The 18,762-nt window shown below is 40.8% G+C and overlaps 2 protein-coding genes across 3 annotated transcripts in view; both read right to left on the bottom strand.

Annotated features, from left to right (window-relative positions):
• skap1 (src kinase associated phosphoprotein 1) overlaps nt 1–10,059 on the bottom strand; it is a 39,340-nt gene extending 29,281 nt beyond the window's left edge. Inside the window, exons 1-6 of one of the 2 annotated variants that reach the window (XM_084937154.1) lie at nt 9,816–10,059; nt 7,606–7,734; nt 7,381–7,433; nt 4,655–4,760; nt 4,072–4,097; nt 3,826–3,942 (exon numbers count right to left, since the gene is read on the bottom strand). In XM_084937154.1, the coding sequence (XP_084793280.1) occupies nt 3,826–3,942; nt 4,072–4,097; nt 4,655–4,760; nt 7,381–7,420 (289 nt within the window). In that variant the 5' untranslated portion in view covers nt 7,421–7,433; nt 7,606–7,734; nt 9,816–10,059. The other variant, XM_084937153.1, reaches the window with a different exon arrangement.
• A 5,999-nt stretch (nt 10,060–16,058) lies between these two features.
• Nucleotides 16,059–18,726, bottom strand: hoxb1b (homeobox B1b). The gene is made up of 2 exons (XM_084937149.1): nt 17,216–18,726; nt 16,059–16,961 (listed from the first exon to the last, which is right to left on the bottom strand). Exons 1-2 carry the CDS (start codon nt 17,772–17,774, stop codon nt 16,660–16,662), a joined length of 861 nt encoding a protein of 286 aa, XP_084793275.1. The 5' UTR covers nt 17,775–18,726; the 3' UTR covers nt 16,059–16,659.
• Between the last annotated feature and the right edge of the window lie 36 nt (nt 18,727–18,762).

Here is an 18,762-nt window from a genome sequence, read left to right as displayed (position 1 = left end):
CGCATGCCCTTTTACTGAGGACACAGGCCATTCACTATGCTAACATGGTTGCCGTCCCCCAGCAATAAAAGACGGAGCGCTGCAAGGTGAACATTTGTCTTACAAAGTCAAATGTTATGATTATCGATCTGACAGTACAATGTGTGTGCGTTTTTTGTTTGGGTTTTTTTTTAAATCAAAGCAAAATACAAACAGGGGATTAAAAAACTGATTACGGCGATTCGGGATAATTGGCTCCTTCTCACATTCAACACAGACAATGGCGTGACTGCGTTTTCGAGCTGTAACAACTATCGCTTTCCGCAGCAACAGACGGTGCCGTTTGTAGTTTGGTGTGTTACAATTATAGCCTTAAGGGAAAATTTTTTTAAGCATTTCATACTTTGATTTTGTTTGTTTCCCACAAAGCAAATGTCCTCTTGTTTATTGTAAAATGAACAATTTCAAAAAATGAATTATCGCGGTCTTATTGTCGGCTATCTTCGCACCATCTGCCGTGATTTGTTTTCTCTATTTTTCCAAAGTTGCCCAGTAAAGGCGACGGTTACTCTTCTGTGAGCAGAAGAGCTCATTAAGCCGTTTACAAATAAATAAACGGGGGGATTTGTGCTCGACTTCATCCAGCTGGCATTAAATACCGGTATCGCCAAAATGATTGGAAATATTCCTGTTTCTCGACTGGGAATTTCCACATGCGTCCCTGCTTTATCTCAAGAAAGACGCTAAAACAGCAGCGGAGATGGGCACCTGAGGCAGCAGAGGCAATAATGCCCACCTGCGGCATGTCATGTCAAGGGCTATTAGCTGGCACATAGCGTCAGAAATACAAAAACTCTGAATGGGAGGGAGGCAAATCAGAGAAGGGAAGATAGAAAGAAAGATTGATACAGGGAGAGAGGGATGGAACACTCATGGCCCCTCAGGTACAGTGTTGTATTTCAAACCCGGTTGTGGAAGAATAGAGGGGCTCAGCTTCTATCAATCACTGCATTAGCCTGCAGCTACAAAGCCTCCTCTCTGTGTGGGCAGCCTCAACACCTCCCATAGTACACACATGCAAGGATCGGGAGCTGAGCCCAGGAGCCGCCACTGGAGGGAGCTCTAGGTCACCATTCAGGCTTTTGCGAGCCACCACAACCCCCCACGCTGTTTTTTTCACCAGCATCAGCATGGCCTTACCTGCACACTACCAAGGGAGGAAGAGCAGAGGAAGGAGGAGCTAAAGGAGCCTGGCAGAGAGGTAGGACACCAGCAAGGAGGAAAATTTTACACATGTGGTCTATTCTGTTCTAATTAAAAAGGGCGAGCGCCAAAATAGAGAAACCTACGCTACGTGAGGTGTAGGTGTGTCAGTGAGAATGCCGGGGGATAGTGTGTTAAAATTGCATTGTTTCCTGTCACAGTTATTATTAAATCATCTTTAAGATTTCACTGTAGCTGTAAGAACGTAGCTTCGGTCTGTTTGTAGGCTGCAAAGCATTTAAACCATCTTTTCAAGTACAGTGTGAAAAAGAGCTACAGCTAGTGACTAAACGTCCACGTGATCCGACATAACAAGTACTGTGTTTAAGTGCAACAAGGCATCAGACATGAGAATGAGAGCCTTTAAAACTAAACACCATGAAGTGCTGCTCTCTTCCATCTGCTAAATACTGTATATACTGTATTTGTCACTCAGGGTACCAAAATAACAATGGCAGGATAAAGGTGCTCTTAAAGCACTGTTACACACATAAAGTGGTATCGTCTGTGTAAACACTACATTTCAGGGGTTTAGCGCGCAGAACTCCAGGCACTATTCATAAGCGATCTCTGCGGGCCATCCGTATCTCTCGTGCCTATTTTTTAAATAAACAATTGAGCTGACGGCTATTTACAACAATGTCTAGTGGTCATTAGGCTAGCCTGTAATGAACTGTCCATATGATGCATTCATGCATAGTTTGAAATCTCCACACATTTCTCCATACTTTAGTCTACGATTACTTTATGGTTAAATGAGTTTTGCTTTCGGAGGTCAAACCAGATCTTCAAGGCACATCATAATAATTGTAAGTAATGTAATTATCTTGATAATTGTTAAAGTTTAATTAATAGTCCAAACCGATTGATGTTTATATAACTGTAACACTGAAACTGCAGCAGCTTGTGGTTGAGCAAGCTTAATAATGGTTAAAATTAATAAGAATAAATTAGATTTATGATATGTGCAATGAACTGACATAACAGCTGTTTTCTGTTAACGTTTTTTTAAATGATCAAACACGAAAGTTAGAGATACGGCACTCTAATGGTGGCTGATATAAACTGGGTGATTTAATAATACATGAAAATGTTTCTGAGAGTGTACACAGGTATGTTGGTGTGCTGCCTGATGGTGTGCTTCATTAGAACTGGCAAAGGCTGAATAAATGGCCCCATCGCAACACAAGTAAAGTTTTTCAAATTAAGAGGCATTATCATTGTGCTAAAATTATATTTCATCAGCCTGAAACGAACAGGCTTGTACAAAAATGCCCTGCTCACCCCATGGCACACTGCCATGAGAACCATTGGTGCAACATACAATAAAGGATAATGCTGCCTGATGTCAGTGCTGCTAAGCTTTCATTTGGAGACGCACCTGCTGCTGCTTTTCTGGCCATTTCTGAAATTAAGGGCCATCCGTTTCATGGTTTTAACTTGTGCTCGGTCTAACACTGGCTCGCTGTCTTTACCACCTGCTGTTAGCTAAACCCTTCCTAACCTGGTAGTCGTGCAGCTCACTTTTCTTTTGAAAGAAATGCATTAACAACAGACTTCCCTCAGTTTGCTCCCTCTCCTTTCTTCCTTTTCTTTTTTGACGCTTTCTTGAGGAAAGACATGATTCAAGGTGCACATTTGCATTGGCCACATGAAATAAATTAGCTACGCTGAAAAAGCGAGTCTGAGCAAACTAAACAATTTTACATCGTTTGTACGTTTGTAAAGTGAAAGGTAGAAGTGGCAGCAGCCTCAGCAATATTTTTGTAACCAAAGTCACTCGACTGATTCATTCATGCAATAATTACATAGACACACAAAGACAAACTTCTCATTTCAGGCTTGCTATGACTCCCAATAGTCCAAATTTCCCCCCAATACCTGTCACAGATTTGGGTGGAAGACATGATAATGTCAATGTTTATGCTAAATATGGTCAGTAGAAGAGGTCAAAGAATGAATCCTGTGGAACGCCTGCACGCATGACAAAGAAGGGCACAACACAGTGACAACTCCTCTTTACCTTTTGTTTAAAGCAACTTGTAGCCTTTTAGCAGAAACACAAATAGTCACGTCTATGCTCAGGGTGAAATGTAATACTTTGGTGGTTGTTAAAACATAGACAAAACACCCTCTGTGAAGGTGTTATGTCTTTATACTATGATCTGTAAACTGTAATGTACACATAAAAAGAGTAGACCCAACAAATGTGGAATGACTGCCATTAAATTAAATCTATTTTTAAGATATGTAAGGTGGTATCTGTTTGGCCTACCTTCTGTTGCACAGCCATTATTTAGAAAATTAAGGGAAATGCAAAATATATACATTTTGCATTTTTAATGTTTCTTGAAGAAAACAAAAATAATATATTATTATTCAGTGACTTTACTAGTCAGGTCTAGTTTAGATGAACTTGGGCTGTATGTGGCCCATAAACTAAAGTGAACAGTTTTTTGTTGTTGTTTTGTTTTGTTCTTGCTCTGCACAGACAAACACACACATCTCTCACAAATCTCTGCAGTGCACCTACAATAGCCCACACAAAGGAGGAACCAGCCATCAGGACTGTTGTTAACTTACAGTCAGCCACTCCATCTTCCTGGTAGTCAGACACTACTGAGGCGTCGTCTGAAGGGGCCGAGCGACCCAGGCTGGAACTGCGGTTGTCATCGGAGCCTTCATCTTCCCTTAAATCCACTGGTGGTAGTGATAGTGTGAAACAGAGAGATAAAGGAAATGTCACTAAGAGAGATAATTAACAACAGACTTTATGGCCTCTTTAAAAACTACACAGTATGTGATGGAGATTAAGAGATTGTTACTTACATCTTATAGGAAACTCCTCGGGGTTTCTGCAAAACCAAAACAGGTACAAATCAAAAACTACATTTTTGCAGTGACTTGCAAAGGTTTCTGTGCTTTCATTTTCAGACAGCTTCGCTCCAGCATTACTTCTGAAATTCAGTAATTGTTTCTTAAGCAGAAGAAACCACAAAACCACAAGGATTCTATAGCAGAGCTTGTGTCTCTTATCATGCAGTGCAGGCAGTGCCGACTTCCGGAGTAAGCTGTCACCAGTACTTCATACAAGAGGCTGACTTTTTTGGGCTCGTGCTCAAGAATTAAATCACATTTAATTGTCTCAATCAAGAAAAGATTATTGCACGAGATCTTTAAAAGCTGTTTTAACAATAAGAGCAAGAATGAAGTCTCGAAGGTGACACCATTAGACTTAATCAGCTCCTTCAAATGTAATCATGCAAACTGTGTTTAAAGCAATTACAGCAACAATTAAGGGTTTTGTGTGGCATTATCAGCTAAAATTAGATAACGGTGTCTTTGAAATTACTTTTAAAAGTAGGTTTCTGGGCCTCAGATTTAGAGCTTCTTCGAAAGGATAAAATCATACCTTGAATGGACGACCCTGAAGTTATTCAGCAGGACCTCTCGTGTCTCTTCTGCAGATTCACTCAGGTTCTCACCATGAAGAATCTCTGTCACAAACAGCTCGCAGTCTGAGGGCAGCAAACCATTTATGTTAAATTAAAGCAACCTTGGCATTGTGCATTTCCTGTATTGTTCTTCAGTCTTCTGTTATGCATGTTGTATATAATAGAAACTACAGATGTAAATTAGCAGTTTTACTTCAATTTGACATGTTTACATGCTATATTTTTATCCTTGTGCTAATTAGCATGCACTGTCCCTGTTAAATAACCACGAACACAAAAAATAAAAAAAATAAATTAAGCACTGAGGGTTATGAGTGACTAAAGGGTCACGATCATGAAGCGTTTACACAGAATAATGCACTACAATGCACTCAAACAAAGCAAACCCTGCAGTCTGTGTTAGCGTACCTCCATGACTCTCGAAGTGCGGCCTGCACAGCAGAGGCGACCCTCGGGAGCATTTTACGTGGCCCCGGAGCGTAACAAAAAAAAAAAGGAACGCAACAGTTCACGGCATACTGTGATATAACAGCGCAAAATGAAACCGAGGGAGCATTTCTCTGCAATTTCAACACTTTTATTGTAGCCATGATGGCAGATTAAACCTTCCTAACTTTGACAAATACAGCTGGTGTTAAGAAATGCCAAGAGCCATCTCGCATGCGGTTAAACAACAATAAACCAGCACAAAAATGATAATTACCAGCATAAACCACCATCTGATGAACAGACACATTATAAACAATAACTGAAAGTGTTTAATGTGGGAGCCACAATTACGCTAGCTCCCAAACTGGCATCCAGACAATAAACTTTAAGAATACTTTCTATCTGGTACTTTCATATCTTTGTTCCTAGTTTATCACTCACAAATCTCGCATCAAGTTTTCTCTTTTATAAAATATTGCTTTATGTTTCACAGTCCTCTCTTTGTGCTGAGCTCATGAAGATGTTTGACACATTAAAGGAAAAACCACCACGTGCTGACAGCTTCAGTATGCCTTAAATCTCCACTTTTTAGGAACTCTAAAGGAGGGCTGAGCATAGCTCTTCCAAAAAGCCTTTCATCCACTGGTGTTTTAATGGAGGACAGTACAAATACTGTAACACCAGTCCAAAATCTCACAGGTGTGACATGGTTAAGATATCATTACTGCAAAGACCACAGCATATGACTCACACATCCTTATCAAACCATCCGGTGAGCCTTTAATAACTTCTGATACTGGTAGAGACCACTCCCATCACAATGCAAATCATCACCCGGGAAAAACTTTGTATTGGTTTTGCTGCGGAAACTCCACATGTAGATTTTTGAGGAACGAAAAAACTATTGACCTGTTAAGTCTGATGTCATTAGCCATTTTCAGGTCCAAATAATTCTTCAGTTCCCCAAGTCAAACAAACAGGGAGAAACCACTGAGAGTTTAAACACTGAACTTAATATAAATGATCACTCGGGGTGTTCACACAGGCTTAAAATGCAGACATCCATGAAGGAAAGGATTTCCAAGGTTTAGCTGGCTAAGTTAGCTGGCTAATAGAAAACTAAATATCAGCAATGTTTGTGAAGTTGGGTTAGCTGACATATGATCCACTACTTGTTGGCTAGCTCAAAGCTATGTTAGGATAACACAAACACATTAGCAGAATTAAGATGTAGAATGAGCATTAAATTTTTCTCAATTAAAGTTGTGGGTCCCTGAAAGCCAGAAACAATCACCATCACATGGCAGGAAGAAAACGCCGAAAATGGATAAAATTTCAGCCAGAAGAACGTCTGAGACGATACATCAGTAACACAAGGTTAGTAATTAATATGTCGCTATGGTTTGGATTACTTGGATTAGTCATGTAATGCCTGAGAAACTCACTTAACAACTTGTCCAAATCTAGAAATATATTTAGGTTTCTATACATTTTCACTCCTGTTAGGTAATGTGGTAATGTTGATCTCACCTCAATAGGTAACAAACCATCCACGAGGTCAGAGTTGACACTCTGACTGCCTGCTTCTGGCCCCCAGGTTGCATATTTAACAACAATACAATAGTAAAGACGTGACTCAAACCAAGCCAGCAAAACAATACCACGAGATGCCATCTGTCTGGGTCAAGAGTTTAGATATTTCCTTCAACTAGTCACCTGCACCTCAATACTTTATGCTTTCCTTCTACTTTGATGCTGCTTTCCAGAAAAATAAAAAGCTACTTTTTCTGTGTCTTGACCTCTAAAAGAAAAAAAAGGGCAAACACGTAAGGCTATCATATCCCTCTAAAGTAAACTGCAAACTTGATTTGATGAGGTGGAAACATTACAGAGAAATGTGACACCAATCTTTATGATAATGAAGGCCAGAACAGGTCGGTCAACATCACTTATCTGATTCAATTTCATTATGCACCCACTCATATTCTACAGAGATGTTCTGGCCCATGCAAATGTTCTTCCAAAAGCCTGTTGGCTGGCTTAGCAGTGCATGCAAATGTAGTAAATGTCACGGCAGCAGTGAAGATCTATGAAAATTGTTAAGATGCAGTGTTAAAAGTTCTCTTTAACACTGTGTGCTCAACAGGTGGGAGCTCAACTCTAAAGAGTGCCTACTTAAACTGACTTTAAAGTTAAACTTGTCTATGGGGAAAGAAAGATCTGTTAAATGTAAAAAAATAAATAAAGATATTACCATACAGAAGCCTCGTGAAGTCGTCCACATTTGTCCCCATCCCTTTGGTTCACCTATCCAAAAAATAAAACTTCGATTTGATGATTTATCAGACTTATTCAGCTCCTTTAGGCTTTGGGTTTTACTCCACAATGTAGCCTACGTAGCTCCAGTCTTTAACGTACCGTTACAGCTCAATGAGACTTAAAAAGGAACCCGGCACACATACACTGTAGATCAACTCACCACCTGTGGCCTTTTGCACTGAAACTTCCGTGCATGCATCAACATTTGCACAAAACAGGGAGGAGCAGGTGCACAAATGACAACTTCCTCTGCATTCTGGTTTCTCAGCTGAGAGCAAAGAAGCTCTGCCTGACAATGAGACAAAAAAAAAAACCCCACCGCTGTCTGGCTTATATGGCTTAGTAGGTCATGTACATGAGCTGCTGCCTGCCGGTGTTATTACAAAACTGCATGTGGTAAATTCACAACCACGTCTAGACAAGCAAACTAGAAACGAATGCAAAGCTATTCCACATAAAAATCAGCAAATCTGGAAAAGGTTCCCACCTGACCCTCTCAGAATAAGCATTTATTTTTCAGACTCTAGCACAGGACCATCATGGACCACATACAGCCCAGTTTGATCTTAAGAGGGCCAGGCTAGCAAAACTCTTTTTTCTGAAGATGTTTAACCACGCAGTTCAAATAAAACAGAATGTTTGTGTTAATTCATATTTATTTATTTATTTGTTACTTAATTACTTTGTTGTAATATGAATGGCTACAGGTGAGGTCTTTATCAGTGGAAACAAATGAAAATACAGCTAAAATTCCAAAGCCCCCCATTGGGCCAGACTGGAGTCTTTGCCCCGGGTCTTATGTTTGACACCCCTGCTCTAGCATATTTAATGAAACCATGTAAAACTTTACCTTCATATTACAAATATTCTTTTGAATTACAGGCCCTCCTAGTGCATCTGGGTTATCAAAATTTTTAATTTTCCTTATTTCTTTCAGCATTTCTGAGCCCTTACAATGAGTACATTAGATGGGCACTGTTCAGAGCTGAAAAACGCTTTTAAACTCTGCTAGAAACTGCAACTTAACACATTTTAACGCCCACACCAAGTCTCACAATCTGGGGCAAAAATCTTGTTTTTTTTCTACACAATGTTTTTCTACATCACTTATATATCACAGTGTCAGCAGCAAAACTCCTCCATTTTAAGGCAGCTGACTTAAAGGAAGCATTGGTAACCTTGATGTTTGATCCATTTTCTAATAATTCACTAGGAAAAACTTCAAATAGTGCATAAAATTCTAATGTTGATAACCAGCTGATCAAAACCATTTTGTTTTTAATCCTTTTTGATCACATTTTGTTAACAGGCTCAATTTCCAGCCATGATTCCTCTTGCTACTTTTAACTGTGCTTATTAAATACAAATACTGTTAAGTCTAACATATCTCCATTACATATTAGGGATAACCGCTCTCTTTGACATCACACAGACCCAAGAGTAGAAAAACATTGTACTATTTAAAAAGATGTGGTTAAATTAAAAAAAAAAAAAAAAAAAACAGTTGAGAAAACTCAAAATATCAAGGTAACATGATTCAGTAACTTGTGTTACACTGCTCTGCAACCTCTGCTGGCCTCTTTCACAGAGGCAGTGAAAGAGTTGTTGGGTCTTGTCCACACATCGTAAGGTAAGAGTAAAGGCTACTTCCTGCCAGACCTGTTTGTGCTCTCAAGAATGCAATTGTGTACTTTACTTACTTGGGTTATCTTGTAAATTAAAATAAAACCCATGTTTCTAAAAACTCTGGTGTCAGTTTTCATTTTATATTGTGGCTTATAGGTATACAGGATTGTAATTGTGATATTTACAGCCCAAAGTACAGCTTGTGTGTACTTTAAAGGTGATAGGATTTACTGGCATTGACCGTAGCTCTGTAAACCGATTAATTTACCTTAAAAAAATATTTAGGTAAATTGATAATACACACATGAAAAATGTATCATGATATACCTCCAGAGTAGCTAAGTTTAATTTAGCTAAATAAAGTCTGGTGACAGTGCCTGGCTTTTTAATTAACTGGAGGAAGTATTTAGAAAACCTTGTTGTTGTTATGTCACCTTCAGTGCACATACTGCACAGCTGGAGTCACAGGCCAGAAAATGACCAGCAATTATATTCACTTTTAGATTAAGAGTTGAACTAAAACTTAGCACTATTATTCTCATAATGAAAGTAACTGCTGTTTAATTTGTCTAGCTGTCCATGCAAGTTAGCCTAATTTAGCATGCTAGGCTAAGTTAAGTTAGCCTAACTTCGCTACAATCGTTGATAGGCGTTTATTAGCTAATTTTGGCTTCTTTAAAGTCAGCTAAATGGCCCTTCAATGTTTATCTTCTATCATTTTTCCTGTTAAGGTTATATACTTACCAGTTAACGTGGAAATAAAGGTGGGAAGCTATTTTAAATGTGATTTTAGATAGCGATCTTTATGTAAGTCTTCTCCCTGCATGCAGCTTTCAAGTGCATATGTTTTCCGTTTTTGCTACTGAACCTGAACCTCATCCTGAACTACCAATGTGGTTATAAAAGCGTTTCAGAACCATACTCTGATAAAGGTGAGCTACAATTCCTCGACCTTTCACCGAAAGATAATTTTTTAAAGTTTTATTTTACTGACCGCTTTTTGTTTTTGTGCAAATGCTGAGTTCAAGTACGCCCAGTCTTTCAATCTTTAAAATGGTCAATTTAATTTGTAGCAGGAGAGATTTTTTTAGGAAGTAATAACCTAATGGGGATGTCTAATGCTTTCCCTCTAGTAGATATTGTGTTTTGAATCTGTCTTTCTTTTTTCTTTTTTTTTAAGATGAGAATATAAATATCAACAGGGATGCAGTTAACATATAGCTTTGTTACTGAATCTGAATTTAACTGGTTAAACATTACCTTCTGCATAAATAGCGCATCTTGCCAAAGCGGGTATCATAAATTCTCAGTTTCACTGCTTAAATATGACACTTTCATGGGTCTTTGGTTTTGGCTGAAAAACGAATTAGTATATTTATGACAATAAATGAATGCAGCTTCACTAAATTGGCCCCTCACTATTTGACAGGGCCTGGATGAATGGTTACGTTTGCCAGCAGAGGATGACCTGGATTGGACTGGGCTCAGCTGAAATGAGCAGAGGAGGCTGTGGTAGTAGCTATATTAGAAATAGAAATATTGGTGGTTGTTGCTATTGTGTTATTGATCCTCTATTACTGAAAGCGTGTGAGGAAAGCCATCAAATAAGCAAAGCTCAATCAGACACAGCTCACATTGACAGAAAACACGACGTATCAATCAAGCAATGTACAGCTGATACCATATTTTAAACTATAGACGAGATTTTTATTATTTCAGATCTTAAACTTGCATTTTTTAACTCTTAATGCAGCATGTTGACTCTAATGTTAATAGTTGCAGCTGCAATGATCCTGTTTTTATTTAAAAATCTTTTTTTTGATCACCAAACAATACTTTCACGTGTTTTCACATGTTTTCATGTTGAATTCTGTCTCATGATGGAGTCCTTCCTTGTCACTTCTCCACAAGAACCTGTGGGGTCAGGGCGAGTTGAATCCCATGTCAGGATTGTCCCCACGCTGACCTGTGCCTGACTGGCCTTCCAGCAAAAAGCCCCTGTGAAGGTAAGAGGAACTGGGGGTCCCCTCCCCTGGAAAAGAGGTTCCCTCCCCTTGACAGCTCCACAGAGCCCCAGCCACCTGCCTGCTGGGTCAGCCCCATATGAAAAGGGAAGCCCTTTGTAATCCGACGGGGATTACACCACCCAACAATGCACCGCTGAAAGAGCGACAAAAGCCCTGTATCAAACGCCGCCGAGGGGGAGCAAGACTATGATCTCCCACTACTACCAACACTGACTCCTCTGCTGCCTCTCATCTCCCCAAGAGGCTCTCACCCCCTTCAGCATTTGCTGCCTCTGTCCTCCTTCTGCCCTCTCTCATCTCCGGGATCTGTCCTTTTATCAGCGCATTCCTTTTCATTTGCATTGCGGTGTGGGGAGGGACAGCAGGTCTCTCTGATCTGATAGAGCCAGAAGAGAGAGAGTCAGGAGGCTCCTCGGGGCATGAAGGGTGTGTGTTTGAGTGTGTGTGTGTGTGTGTGTGTATCCTGTCCTGCAAACACACAACACTGCATTCTCCAGATAGGCAGTCCAGAGGGGCAAATAAAGAGGCACCCACACCTGTCTGTCAAGCTCTGTTTGTCTTTAGTTTAGAAGAGGAAAAGGAAGTAGTTTAAAAAGAAAGCGACACTCACCTTCAAACAAATTGGCCACAAAAATAGCTTAAAGTCACTCCTTCACCTTTCAAAATAGAAGATATCTCAAGATGGTGCGCAAATTTAAATGCATTCATTTTTTTTTTTTTAAAAAAAGGTGTTTGGCCTGATTCTTGACGGTCTCTTGTACATGTTTGTGTTGCTCAAGGAGATAAAAAAAGAGGTAGTTTACTCTTCAGATTTCCTCCGAATCATTGAATTCCCAACCCACCCATTGCTCAAACATATGTCAGTGCAGGGGGGGCGAAGTTAAAAAAAAAAGTGATGATAGATTGAGGACACGAAAGACAGAAGAGAGCAAATGTGCTGTGCTAAATCTACAACCTTCAGTCAGCCTCACATTGACTGACTCGGAGAGTTACCTCAGCTTGTGCTCCAATCAATGTTAGCCCTGAGAGCATTGAATAGAAAATCATTCAAATTGTATTATGTTAGGATATATGAGCCGTTTCAAAATATTAATTCAGCATTATTTGAGGTGTCTGTTAAGGACAGCAGTTACAGCTAGCAGTGCGTTGACTCGACTGAGTGATTGCACACCTCTATTACATGTGATGTATGAATGTGTGAGCGAGGGACCTATTTTTCATTACCAGGACTTTGTCCCTAGAGGCAGTTGTTAAAGAAGAATCCATGAATTACCCCTCTGGAACAACTGGCCCTTGTCATAAGCCGAGAGGAGAGGGAAAGTGAAGGGGGAAAAAGGGAAGCACAGCACTATTGATAGTGGTGGGATTGAGAGACTGGAAGGACGCCAGAAGAATGTGTCTGCCTTTGCTTGTGATCCGGCAACGCTGCCGCCTCTCCCTCTGTCCAGTTAATTGGAATACAAAGCAGAGCAGGGTCGATGAGAGAGCGGCGGTGAGGAGGAAGAGGAGGAGGAAGGTGGTGGTGTGAGGGGAGGGTGGTAAGCTGCTGTCTGTCTACAGCAACACTCAACCTTCACTGCTCGCTGGGAATTGACTGTGGAACCAGCAAGCGAGACCGACACACTGTCACTGGTAAAATGAACTGTCACCTTGCATTTCTCAGCCTCCTGGCAGCATCGAATTGGCCGCTTTGAACCATGTGACGTGACACTGATTGAGTTCTGGTTTCCCCCCTCCTGGGCTTTAAGGAAAAGAGCTGGTTTAATTTCAAGTGTACAGGCTTTCCATGCAAAGTATCAGGCAGCTCTTCGTACCTGCGTCTTTATACCAAAGCTTTCTCTTCTTCCTCACCACCCCTCATTATTTCATCGTGCTGCCTCGTTACGCTGCCTCTCAGCTAGTCTTGTTTTTCTTACGGCATATAGTCATGGCGGTCTGACAGGCACACAGAGGAGGAAAACTATTAGGGGTAGCCATTTGGATCCTGGAGGCAATCCCGGGGAGTATTAAGACGTTAACCCTGGCCAAGTCACTTGTCTCTCTCAGTTACCATGCTGATGGAGTGGGGAAAGGATGCAGTCGCAGTGGGACCCGGGAGACGGGAGCTTCAGGTCGGCCAGCGCCTCCAGATCCAATCGAGCCTGACTCGGATGGGGGATGGTTGTCAAGAATGTCTCAGGCTTGGCTATAAAGAGCCTCAGTGCCAAAACAAAGAGCGTGCCACTCATACCCAGGCAGCCCCTCTCCACAAACCTCCAAAAACTGTGAAAGAAATCATGAAAATAAAAAGAATTAGGGGTACGGCAGTACACTGGTACCAACCCATATCTACTCAGATTATAAGACATTCAAAGGTAATCGTTTATCATAGTTTTGTTTCCCTCCTACAACAATGAGGGTATAAACACCAACATAATTTTTTTTTAAAAGGGAAAAAAACTACTGAATTTCACAGACCAAACACCTAAAATGAATTTTGATAACAATAAAAAAATGCATATGCAAGTTTGGTTTTAATTTCTTTAAACACCTTTTTAAGAAGTGTTTAAAAGTCTGTTTTTCTCATCATTGCTAATTATAAAAATATGCGTGTTACATTTAAACCTAGTTATGTCTGCACACGGAGTGATGTCATCAAAGCATTTCACCTCAGTGTCCAAGAGTCGTGCTTCATATTAGGGGTGAAACGCTGTGTTAATAATGCACATATAACACTGCTAATAACTGTGTAATTATTATTTTTATCTGCTCTTTCTACAGTTATAGTTCTACCTCTGTAATGCTTTCATTCTTAATTGTTTGCCAGAAAATACAAAACGCAACAAATCTGTCTTATTGCATTGATGCTAAAGATACTGTGACAACACCATTAACTGATACAATCATGAAGTGAAACTTACATATGCAAACAATCTATTAAGCTGCAGATTTTTTTTTGAATCGGTAAATTAATAAGTTTCAAGGATGGATGAGCTTAAGAGAGAAACTGCCCCCAAACAGTCCTCATAAACTAAGGAGGAGGAGAGACCCCTCTCAGAGCCGATGGGAAACCAAAAAGACGTTTTATATGGAGAAAAATGCTTTTTCTAATTTCACATATCCTGCAGAGATGACATCAAATGTCTTATTTTGTGCAGCCAGCAGCACAAAAGCCGAACAAATTCATTGTAGTGCCAGGCTGACAGAGAAAGTTAAGAAATGTTCAAACTGAAGATGTTATATTTATTTCAAATAATAAATAAAAGAAGATTCAGTGCACAGAGCTGTTTCCCCTTAAGTTTCTGATTCCATACACCTATTTTTAGTTCTTCCATTTCTTTGGTTAGACATTAATTTATGGTCTCGATCTTAATAAAGGTCAATAGCATTAAAAAAAAAAAAAAAAAAACAGGACAGAGATGGAAAATGAGTCCCTGTTTGAACTGTAATTTGTTAGGTTTGATAAATATTCTAAGAAGTTTTCAAGAAACTGAACAGAACCAAATTTCTTTCATCCATTTATTTTGATGTCTGTGTCTTACAGTACAAGAGAAAATGGTGTTATCCCTCAAAGCTGTGTTTGATATCTTCCCTCTGTGGTATCTTTTGGATGACCAACCCCCGGTTATGCCATGAATACTGTATCTAGTTTTCCTTTGAAGCCCGGGGATCCTGCAGAGTGACATGCGACAGAGGAACTGGTAGAAAACCAAGGAAGTGAGCCTGGCAATAGACTTGTAAAAGAGCCTGCAACAACTGCGAGCAGCATGGGGTACAAACAGCACTGGTTTGACCTCAAGCAAAGTGCAGGGAGGGGGGCGGGCGTGCCGGCTAAAGACATCTGAGGAAAGAAAAGGAGGCAGTTTTTGCTAGAGCTATTAATAGTTTTCGACTATATTTGCGCCTGTAACAGTTTCTTCTTTGTGTTCCTTTTGTGTTCATTAACCATTCTGTGCTCCTCTCCTCTCGCTGTCCTACATTCCCCGGGCGAAGGCGAAGAGGGCTGAACTGATCCGAAGGTGAAAAACATCCTCCTCCTCCTCCTTTCTCCTCTCCCCCAGCTGAACATCTGTCTCCGTGGTGTTGGCTGCAGCACCGACTCTGACACCTCCAGATGGAGAGCCCGCTGGGAGCGCTGAGGTATTACCTACAGAGATGGCAGAGATCGCACCTCTGGAATGAAGTCCCACACTTGTTTTCCACACCGTCCCCCTTTTTTGTTGTTGAATCTGTCACTATTCACCTTATAGATTATCGCCTTCCCAGTCCTTGGCCTTGCGACTCATCTGAAGAGCAGGCTGTTGGTTTGTAAAGAAATGCATGTCACCAAACCTCTCTGCTCCTTTTCTAATTTACAGTAATGGGCCGTATGGTATTTCAACTGTAACTTCTATTCGTAGGACTGTATCAATTTTTAATATAGTTGTCAGAGGACTGCATACTCATGCAGATATATTTCAAATGATTTCCATTTCCTTAAAACTTGTTTTTGAGCAGCCTCGGAGACATTAAAGTTTGCACAATCTGGAGCACAACCTAAATGACCTACAACCTTATTAGTCTCAATATTAAAAGAAATACCTGCAAAGATCTGAGAGACTTAGAGCGCACTTCTCTGAGCCTTTCTGGTGTCTTGACAGATTGACTCTGCATTCATTTGTGCCTGAACTCTGTGTGAACCTCAGCTTTGGGGAAAGGGGCAGCAACAGGCCAGTGCTGTTGGGGCAGAAACTGTGTGCAAACCTAACACCCAGTGCAAATATTGAAACTGCTGCCCCTTCAACATCACAAGAAAGTAGGCGGTCAGGTCCGGCGAGCCTTTGGCTAAAGGTGAAACCAGAGTAAGCGCTGAGAGGTTAATTGATTTCATCATTTTAAAAGAAAGATTGTTAAATTTTATAAGATACAAATGGACTTCAGTGACAACCTGTGACAACCTGTGTCTCGGCAGAATTTGGGTAACAAATCGAGCCTGAGACCTGCCTCCCTGGAGTTTGTTGTCATGTTTAGAGCCCCTGGAGGTATTTAGAGGTGAAAAGGTCACTGAGAACCACCCCATGTGTTGTGAAAGATTCCTCTTGTCACATTATGCAAGGGGACTAATAATAGAGGTAAACATACAGGGGGGAAAATAAGTTTTTAAAACCACACATAACTTTATTTTACACAGTGAAACAGAACAAATTCTTTATCAGAATTTAAAGTTTGATTGGACTGAACCAGAATTATCTAGATACTCTTTTTTTGTTTTTATTTTATTGCACACTCACACACGCAACAAATACAACTCTCATTGCATTTTATAGACTTTATTAAGCTAAATTGTTTCAACAACTGTTGGAAAATACCCTGTAAATAAATAGTGCAAACGGTAACACTGAGTACATCAGTGCGCCAACAAACAAAGAAAAAACAGCATTTAGGTGTGTAATAGAAAGATTAAATGACTACAAGCAGACACTGCCTACCCTGTATAGTTCACAAGTCCATAAGCAATTTTCAGTTTTTTTCTGGAATGGTGCAACTTTGGGGAAAATGTGAAAAACTCTGCTCGGGCCTCCAGTTATACTTTTAGTCACGGTTTAGTTTTTCTCTTTTGTCTTTGGGGAGGCTTCAGAGGTGGAAAGTTTCTCCGCTGGTGCCGGGGTGTTGACTAAAACACAGCCCAGTTTCTCCCGTTTCTTCTGCTTCATCCTCCGGTTCTGAAACCAGATTTTCACCTGCGTCTCATTGAGCTCCAGGCTGGCCGCCACCTCCACCCGCCTTGCCCGCGATAGGTATTTGTTGAAGTGGAACTCCTTCTCCAGCTCGGTCAGCTGCTTGGTGGTGAAGTTAGTGCGGATCACGTTGTGCTGGCCGGGAACACCGAACTCCGACACGACTGCTGTGGAGAGAAATGGATGAATGGGATGATAGAGGAAAATGAAAGTCGTGGGGCTAAAGAGTGGGCTTTAATGACGATGAAAATGTCAGCGTGAACAGAAGAAATGCGTGAAATATTAGCTGCCAAATCATTTGAGGACAATCTAAAACACTTTGGTCTAATTATATCAGCTGGATGGGGGTTTTACGCACGGGGAACAGATCCCGTTTGGTTTCTAAACTGCATTTCTTAGCTCTGATTTCCTCATAACAGACCTGTTTTGGGAGGATTCCTTTTCACTTTCATCCAGTCGAAAGTTTTCGAAGTTTCCTCCACATGCTCCAAATCCCTTTCCTTACATGGAGGCGGTAACCTTGCGTAAACACTTTCTGAATATTCTTGCTGCCTCTGATCCCCGCTGCCAAAATGCAGATACTGGCCTCCCGGTGCAACCCCAGGCCCACAACTGTCCCCGGTATAGGGAGCCATGTTTGTGGCGAGGGGTGAGACTTGTGCATGGATAAAGCTCCGGTCCTGCTCGGGGACGAGGCCGTACTGGTGATGTCCGTACTCCAGAGGTGAGCCATACACGGAATTGCCCGGTCCCGCGAACGGCATGTCCAAGCCTACGTGGTTCTGGTGGTGCAGAGAGAGGCTCGGAGTCTGGTGGGGCGCCGAAGTTGCGACCATTACACGTCCGTCCGGTGCGTAACTATCACTTGTTGCGCAAGAGTTGGAGGATGTATATCCATGGTTTAAGTTGTGGTATCCGGCCTTTGCGCTGAAAATATTTGCTCCCCGGTTGCACACGGGATAATCTAAGTATGAGTTCATCCTGAACCTGGGCCTGCCGTTTGTTCAGAACTGATCAAGACCGAGCAGTCATTAATCGGTGCTCCCTTTGCCCTAACCTTCTAGGTAGTATGTCAAAGCTGTAAAACTGCCTTCCACCCTCATATCACCTTCCTGACACACCATGTGACCCGCCAAACGCCAATGGCAAGGGACCTACAGCACTCTGTCAAGTCTGCAGACTCGTCCATCAAACGGCCTCGCATTTACATGACAAATGCTTCAATCAAACTCGCTCATCCATCTGATAGGAACGCAAACAGGAGGACACATTTTCAGGCCACAGTGTTACAGGAAGAAAAAATGATAAATGAATATGAGAAAAAAATGATAATAAAAATGATAATAACAAAAAAGTTACTTTTTTCGAGTTATTTTACTCTTGAACAATTAATATAAAATAACCTTTTCTATTGATTTATGGCCTGCAGCTGTTTTAATTGTGATATCATTTGTTTTTCATGTACTTTGTTTAATTCTCTGTTTTAAATGACATGAATGAAGCTAATTTCTATACTGAAAATACACTTTTTGTAGCTGCTTAAATAACTGGCTTATTATTAAAACACGTTCGGACTGAGTGAACCCTGCAGACAGACACCGAATCAGGCAAGGGGGGAAAGGCATTGCAGTGACTCCAGTGATCCATCATGGCTCCTTTTAAAAGATTGACAGCTTGTTTGGCCCATTTCGCCCATAAAAGAACAAAGACACGTTTAAGAACCATATACAGTCTTTTTTTCTCCACGGCGTCTTTCTTTTTCTGCTTAAATGTTGTTCACACTTACAGGGTAAAATCCTCCAAAGCCTACAAGCTCCACTCTCCTCTTATAAGAGTTAATGTAAGGTTATAAACCTCAGGCGCTAACTAAGCTCTAATTAAAAGAGAGAAATTTGCTCTTGGCTCTTTTATTTTGGAGATCAAATCTGGTGGAATAAATTATTATTATTATTATTATTATTATTATTA

This window comes from Perissodus microlepis, chromosome 8 (assembly GCF_051167445.1).
Source record: "Perissodus microlepis isolate ML-2025 ecotype Zambia chromosome 8, ASM5116744v1, whole genome shotgun sequence".
Lineage (NCBI taxonomy): Eukaryota > Metazoa > Chordata > Actinopteri > Cichliformes > Cichlidae > Perissodus > Perissodus microlepis.
Note: the sequence above shows the minus strand (reverse complement) of the source record. Positions and strands in the feature narration are given on the sequence as shown.